Source organism: Cyprinodon variegatus, unplaced genomic scaffold (genome assembly GCF_000732505.1).
Source record: "Cyprinodon variegatus isolate N-32 unplaced genomic scaffold, C_variegatus-1.0 Scaffold250, whole genome shotgun sequence".
NCBI lineage: Eukaryota > Metazoa > Chordata > Actinopteri > Cyprinodontiformes > Cyprinodontidae > Cyprinodon > Cyprinodon variegatus.
Genome location: NW_015150703.1, coordinates 118,698 through 126,426, shown reverse-complemented (window position 1 = coordinate 126,426; position 7,729 = coordinate 118,698). Strand labels below are relative to the sequence as shown.

Below are 7,729 nucleotides of genomic sequence, written 5' to 3'. Positions count from 1 at the left end.
TAGCACAGCTGGTTATAATGATTGCAGTTCAGCAAAAGCCTGTTAATCAACTATCAATTAAAATCAGCTGTGCTGGAGCAGAGACAGCGGCCCTCGAGGACCGAGTTTAAATCGGTCTAAGGACTGGGCAAGCGAGCTGTTCCCACTGCCACTAAAAGCCCATTGCTCCCTGGTTTAAACTGTTTTTTCTGCCATTAAGAAAGGGGTTTCATATAAAAGGCGTAATGCTTATATTGTGCTCTAAATAGGGAATCGGGCGGACATTCAGGCACAGCCAGAGAGAGCACTTCCTGGTCGTTTGTTATTGATTTAAAACACCAGTAGATGGGGGTAAATCCCTCCCACGGGGAATTTAAACACTGACTCAGATACGTGTTGGCTGCCTGCTTTGATAGGTTTTCCAGGTAATCCCATGAGGTGAAGGGAATATTCCAGGACAACCGTGAGGGACTATGTCTCTCAGCCGGCCTTGGAACCCTTCTGTGGTTTCTGGGGAGAGGGAAATCAGGGCGTCTCTGATAAGACCCGATTCCAGAGAAGTGGAAGATGAAGAGTATGAGGCTATAGGATGAAAATGCATGATAACTAATGGCAATGACAAACAGATAAGAAACGCCTAGCTAAAGCGAAATAGAGCAAAAACCTGATCTTTACCACATCTTTGATTAGGGAAGTATACCTTCCACATGCTGGCTTCTTTTCCATACACCACAGCCATGTTGTTGACTTTGTTCTGCTGGATGCTCCTCTTCTCCGTCTCGTTTAGTTCCTCTGAAACAAAGCCCATGAAGGAATTGTCTGGTGTGTGGGCTGAAAGCGTGCAAGTGTGAAAGTAGCAGAGTGATGAGGAAGGAAGGTGAAAAGAAAGCAGAAAGACAGAGGAAGACAAGAGAGGAACATACTTTTATTCTAATTGAGAGGAAGAGAAGAATGCAAGGAAAATCAGTCCATCCTTTCGCTCTATAGTTCAGTGACTGGAAGTATAATAACTCACTGAGCTGCTTCCTGTTGGTTATTTCAAAGAATAATGCAGCGATTTTATATTATAAAATGTATGTTTTAAGCACTTCATGTGGTCTTCTCAGTGAGTTCAAGCAATTTGACATGATAAAAACCGACGGCAGAAATAATCCTCCGCTGCTGACTTCTTTTTGTAAGCCAACTGCTTATTATCCCTTTTTTGCAGAGTGCATTCTCAAGTATTGAAGATCTGTAATAAAAGCAGGCCTGCCACGCTCTCATAAGTATGAAGGTTGAGTCACTCATTATAGCTCTGACCAGTCTGGAATGTGGGAGTCTACAATATGCTGAGCATTGTCAATATAATGATCCTGCTGCTGAGACGCTGAGGGCTGAATGTAAAAGCAAGAGACAGTTAAGCAGTCAATGATTCGGCCAGGAAGTGAAGAGACAAAAGGAATCAGACCTTTTGTGCAGGTTATAGGAGGAAAAACAGGACAAGAGAAGCGGTAGAGGTAGAAGGAACACTGTGCTAAAAATAGAAATGAATGTGAACAACAGCCAAGACCTGTTAAAAGAAGTGAAAAGACTAGTTTAACATTTTCAGAAATTTTAAAAAGACAAAAAAGGTGTTTTAATGGCATGAAGGGCTGATTTATTATAGGGTGACTTTTTTTTTTAACAAGAACAGTCACATCTTAACAAACTGGCAGATTAGATGCCAGGTATCAAACGATAAGTAAAACACAGGATGATCTTACGGAACATGGTCATGTACTGCCGGGCGTTCAGGTTCCAGTAGCCCCAGTTGGTCCGATAGCCATGCAGGGTTGCGTACTCTTCATGGTTGTAAGCTGGCTCCGTCCCGAATGTGTCAATAACCCTGATGTGACATCTGTGAAGGTAGAGCAAAACACAGCAAAACATACATTAATTTTCAGTGCCAAGCCTCAATGCATTTCATTAGGAATCTATGTGATCGTAGGGAAAGTCATATTTTATCAAGGTTAATTGCAAATAGAGTGAAATGTAACATGCCGTTATTAAAGAAGGAGGAAGTTGGCAGAAAGCTATTAGAAAGAAAAAAGCAAAAACCATATGATTCTGATAAAAAAGCAGTTTTCATTTTATTGCTAAATGTGCAAATTATGCAGCCATCTTGAAATTTGGCAATTTCAAAGTGGCTGTGACTTTAGGCAGCGGCTTGATACAGCTCCAGACACATACACAAAATAAGTCGCTTTGAACGCTAGAAATTAGACATCGATCCTGCATCTGTGGGATGAGCGTTGGCCCATAGGCTGCATGTTGAAGTAAGGCTATGGCTGCTAATGCAGATAACTGACTAAATGCCAGCGGCTGCTGGACCTGGATTGTGCTGAGGCTGATTTTATTTTTATTTTTAGCAGAGGGCAAAATCTCCATGCATTAACTTAATGTGTTGTTTTATTGAAAAAGGAGTGAAAATTTGTCTTTATAGGACAAAGTACCGTTGAAAGTGCTTTGAGATTGTCAGTTGCAGTAGAAACCAATTATGTAAGAATAAAATCTATGTATTATTTGTTCACTTCTTTTAAAATTGAAATAAAACATAAAGAAGACAGCTCTGTCTTCCAGAGTGACTCTAAAAATGTTTTGAAATTTATTCGAACATGATACAAATATAAAAATACAATAGTGCACAGTAACAAGAAGTGCATAAAAAAGAAGAGAAAAAATACAGATATTTGTTTCAATTAATATATCATGCTCAAAATGGGGTAGGAAGAAGTGAAAACTTATTAACTCCTACCCCCTAAACACTTGAAAAACTTATAGTCCTACTGTTATTAAAAAATCAGAGCCAAGTGAAAGTTAAAGTGCCCGTCAGCAGTTACTAATATTTACCTAAACATTTCCCTTTTCATGCTGGTTTGTCTTTTCAAACCCTTACAACAAGTTGTTATCTGCAATACACACATTTTTGCTTTCTCTCACTCATATGTCTATCTCTATTGAAAATGACCTCCTTATATTTTCTTTTGAATTGTATTAAACTATTGCTTTGTTTTAAATCTTCGTTTAAGTTGTTCCATAACTTTACATCTTTAATTGAAATACAGAAGCTTTTTCNGAACACTGGGACGCAACTCAATGGGAAAGGAAAGGATTCTGGTTTCAACCGTTGCGTATATTAGCTGCGACACATGAATCAAGATGCTATGACTGAAAACATTTAATTGACAGACGACCGTTGATATATGATTGGATGAATTTAGGTGTTCAGGCTGACGTAGAACTAACCGGCCTGCAGAAGATAACGGGAAAAAACACAGAATTTAAGACAGGATTTTTTTAAAAATAGAAATGTTCTAAATTTTGGGACAATCTGGTCTGATAAAGAGAACATTTATATACATGTTTAAGCCGGAATGATTTCACATTTAAATATAATTTCCCTATGACTTTAAATCCTGTTTAAAGTAATGGATTATATTTTCAAATGTCTCCTGGTTGTTGGTTTTCTTTATTCAGCCTCGCTGATTTTTAACTGGTTTCTCCTGCCTTAGAGAGTTTCACAGAGCTCTGTTTAATTGTTAGCTTTCCAAGACTGAGGATATCTGTTCTTCCAACAAGTTTATGGTGATATTAAGCCTTTTTCCTGCACATAAGGGAACTATTTACAATAATACCTCCACTAAACCTCCCATCAGACCAAGCCGTACCTTTAAGTTTCAATGATTTGTTAAATAGGGTTACTCTAACATAGCAGAAGGAATATTACATGAGAAGTTTGTCTAGATAGACAGTATAATCATATACCTCAGGAACTTTAAAGACTGTTAGACCCTCAACAGTAAATGTGTGGAAGAACAAAAGACTTTAAAAACACAAAAAATCCCATCTTGGTAGAGACAGTCAGGATCATGACTTCTCTCTAACAACTACAGCAGAAAAGTGAACAAAGCAAGCAATTAGGCGCTGACTTCTGTGGTTCGTCTGCTGGAAATGTGGGGGTTTGTGTCTTTTGTGTGAGCGAAGGACAAATCGTTACAAGATAAGGCAGCCAAATAGGAAACACACTGGGAAAATACCTCCCAATTCCACCAGTAATGCATTTCTCTAGCTCATAATTGGATTTTAAAAATACATGGAGTGGAACTTTAAAAGTGGTTCCAGAGGCTTTCTACTCTTCAGTTCCCTAAAATCTCTATTCTCTAGCCTCCTGTTTGTTTTATATATTTCTATATTTTATACAGCCTCATAGACAAATAAAATACTATTGCAGCCCATTGTTTAAACTTTCCAAGCTGCAGTTATAAACAAGAAAACCATTTAAAAAGTCATATTTCAGAGGTTTGTTGAAGGAAACTGGGATCCAGAATGAGAAAATATTTGGTTGTGAGGCAACAGCATGAAACAGGCCTGAGGCGGAAATGCCTTCATGTTGCTTCACTCTCAGGGATGTGCAGCTGATTATTTTCCTTCAGTTTATTCTGGCAGTTTAAATTATTATTTTTTTTTAGGTGTTAATTCTTTTTTCTTGCCTCTTCGTCATGCCTGTCATGGCCTGGATTCCAGGATGTTGAAACCCTGTGTCAATGCCAAAAGCCATTAAGGACACTTTTTTTCTGGCAGCAATCCCTCACAGACACAGGAAGTTTCCCTCCCCATTTAACAAATATTCTATCATCTTCCGAATCAAAGGTAAAATGAAGTAAAGAGCATGTTGGGGTTTCAATTCCCTCTATGCCCTAATCCTGTTTTGACCCCAAGAGGGACTTTAGCATGTGTTTCGACTCCTAAGTGGGCACTTTAAAATGCGTTTTGTCACCCAGGGGTGCAGTTTAGCACATGCTTCGGCCCCAAGAGGGCAGTTTCGTTTGCTTTTTGGCTCGTAGGAGGGAACTTTAGAGTAGTTTATCACACGTTTTAGCTCCCAATGGCACAGTTTAGCATGCGTTTTGGCTCCAGAGACGGCACTGTGCCATATGGTTTTCACCAAATGGGTCCAAAGAGGGGAGTTTAGGTGGCTCGGGCATCTGGTTAGGATGCCTCCTGGACGCCTCCTTGGGGAGGTGTTTGGGGCACGGGGAGACACCTGTTCAGCGGAAGAGGATCGCTTGGTGGATGGATGAATGGGTCACAAGAGGGAGCGAGCCCTGTGCCCCCCAATGCAAGTGCATACAGATCACTAACCTTGATCTAAACTCAAATCACATCTCAGTCCTAAGCCTAACAATGAGCAAAAAATAAAGTGAGGACCAGCAACATGTCTTTACTTTGGTGCAAGGGGTCCTCANTCACATTGCCAGTGCCAAGCAAAAAATGCTCCTGCATAAGTGGACATGTTGCTTGTTAGGTTTATTCAATGATGATTATAAAATGAATGTGTGCTTATAAAACATTTGTGCGAGGGGATGCTCCACTCCTGTCTCATGATTCAGTCAGGAGACCATCCTGCCTCGTCATTCTGATGGAGCATTCTGTCTTCATGAACTGATCTGTTGTTCTGTCAGAACAATACTCTGTTTGTAACCATGCGTCATGTTCTGTTAATAAAAGACGGCTGCAGGAGGGGATTCGGAGAAGGAAAGCTTGAAGTTGGGTTGGGCTTTTCCTTCCGCTCCTGCAGAAGCTCCTTGAATCTCTTTCCTGTGTAGACTCAATTTCTATTTATTTGCAAACCTACATTTTCTGAATCCAACATTGCTGCAAACCTAGTAGGATTATTAAGACAACTGATTCCAGGCACCCAAGTGGCAGGAGTCATCGTGTTAAAGTTTTGCTCGTATTGCTTGCTGTCACTATCTAGATCTCGGGAGAGCAGAGCGGATTTATTTTATCTGATTCTCAACAGCTTCTGACTCTGTACTGTTTCTGCTTGTTTCCACTTCGTTCTCCCATCATCCTGTCTGCTCAAAGCCTGCTTCCACTCTGTTCAGTCATCTGTCTTCTCAGGCGTGTAAACGTTGGGTCCTGCTTGTTCTGCCTTTATCTGCCTCCTTAAGCCGGCTAATTGTCTGCTTCATTCGTCACCACTCTGTTCAAGCTTCCTAACTATCTGCCTGCTTGATATTCGTTCCAAACTGTTTGCAATAAACTTTTTAAATGCTCTCCACATACCTTTTATCAAAGATTTTATATAATTTTCTGCTACCAATGATTAGCTTAGCCGTCGGGACATACAGAGAGAAATGATCAATGGCGGCTGGTGAAGTTTTCACCAGAGGGGGCTATAATTTAAAATAGAGGTATACCAAAAACCAATCAAACGCACACTTAGATATATAAGTTATCACACCAGTATATTTATATGAATGCCAACAACAAATAACATGATAAAAACAAAACATAATTTAATGTCCAGGTTTACGTTTTGTCCATAAATCTTTCCCTTCTGAGGCTGTGAAGGTTAATCTGTGTTTTGCATGCTCCAATATTGGGTCACAAACCAAAAAAATAATGAACCGGTTTAATAATGGAGAAACTATTAGTCAGCTTTATATTCTTTAATATCTAAAAACTATTTATTTTCTGAGAATATGTTTATTTAAGAGCAACTATGAAAATAAACAAACAACTAGAAAAAGTCGACTATATTCTATTATATTCCATGTGAATCCCAAACTTTCTTTTTTTATTCTTCTTTGCCTTTTCTGGAAAGTGCTTTAAATCAGTCCTAGCTGTCTTTATCCATGCTGGATCAGATCCTGATGTTTGAACAAGGAGGCAGGGAAAGCAGGATAAAGCCTTAGCCTCGCTGTATGCAGTTAGCCTCGCTGCATGCAGTTAGCCGCATTGCATGCAGTTAGCCTCGCTGTATGCAGTGAGCCTCGCTGCTGCAGTTAGCCTCGCTGCACGCAGTTAGCCTCGCTGTACGCAGTTAGCCTCGCTGTATGCAGTTAGCCTCGCTGCATGCAGTTAGCCGCACTGCATGCAGTTAGCCTCGCTGCATGCAGTTAGCCGCACTGCATGCAGTTAGCCTCGCTGCNCTGCATGCAGTTAGCCTCGCTGCATGCAGTTAGCCTCGCTGCATGCAGTTAGCCTCGCTGCACGCAGTTAGCCTCGCTGCACGCAGTTAGCCTCGCTGTATGCAGTTAGCTTCGCTGCACGCAGTTAGCCGCACTGCATGCAGTTAGCCTCGCTGCAGACAGTTAGCCTAGCCTTGGAGCTAAACCAGGTCCTGGAAAAAGACGTTTCTGCACCATTTCTCTCTCGTTTGTATTGCAGAGGAGCTGCTGCACATGGAAAACTTTTGACGAGAGTCAATGTGCAAAGATTTTTGCCCCCTATGTTGGACATACGTCACCGATCTGACGAAAAATTAAACAACGCTTAATATTAAATATTTTTCATGCACATTAAAAAAATAAATATCAATATATTTTGAAATATTTCAAATTTTAATTTAAAATAAAATAATAAATATATATATATAATCAGGCTCATTGGCAGGGTGGGGCAGACAAGGTAAAGTTGGACTTCTTAGATTTCAAACAGTTATTACCAGATAACTCATTAATTTCAACAACATCAATTAATTATTGTGTTATTATCTAGTAAAATGCAGTTCATTATTTGACATATAACAGAAAATCAAACATAGAAGACAAGACAATCTTCTTAACTAAAGTCTTATTTATGTGTAGCTTGACTTCAGTTTTATAAAGCTTTAGTTACTTGATCATTAGTTAAAATTTACTTTGTAAGCCGTTGGTACAGTAAGTGGTGGCGAATAATAGAAACTGTTATGTGCTAACCTAATGCTAATTACCCATAAAAAGTC

At 39.7% G+C, this 7,729-nt stretch overlaps 1 protein-coding gene across 1 annotated transcript in view; it reads right to left on the bottom strand.

Annotated features, from left to right (window-relative positions):
- Positions 1–7,729, bottom strand: part of LOC107089388 (alpha-1,6-mannosylglycoprotein 6-beta-N-acetylglucosaminyltransferase B-like) — a 132,436-nt gene that overhangs the window by 25,788 nt on the left and 98,919 nt on the right. Inside the window, exons 7-8 of the mRNA XM_015382144.1 lie at positions 1,722–1,855; positions 680–810 (exon numbers count right to left, since the gene is read on the bottom strand). Coding sequence (XP_015237630.1) covers positions 680–810; positions 1,722–1,855 — 265 coding nt within the window. The remainder of the gene's footprint in view (positions 1–679; positions 811–1,721; positions 1,856–7,729) is intronic.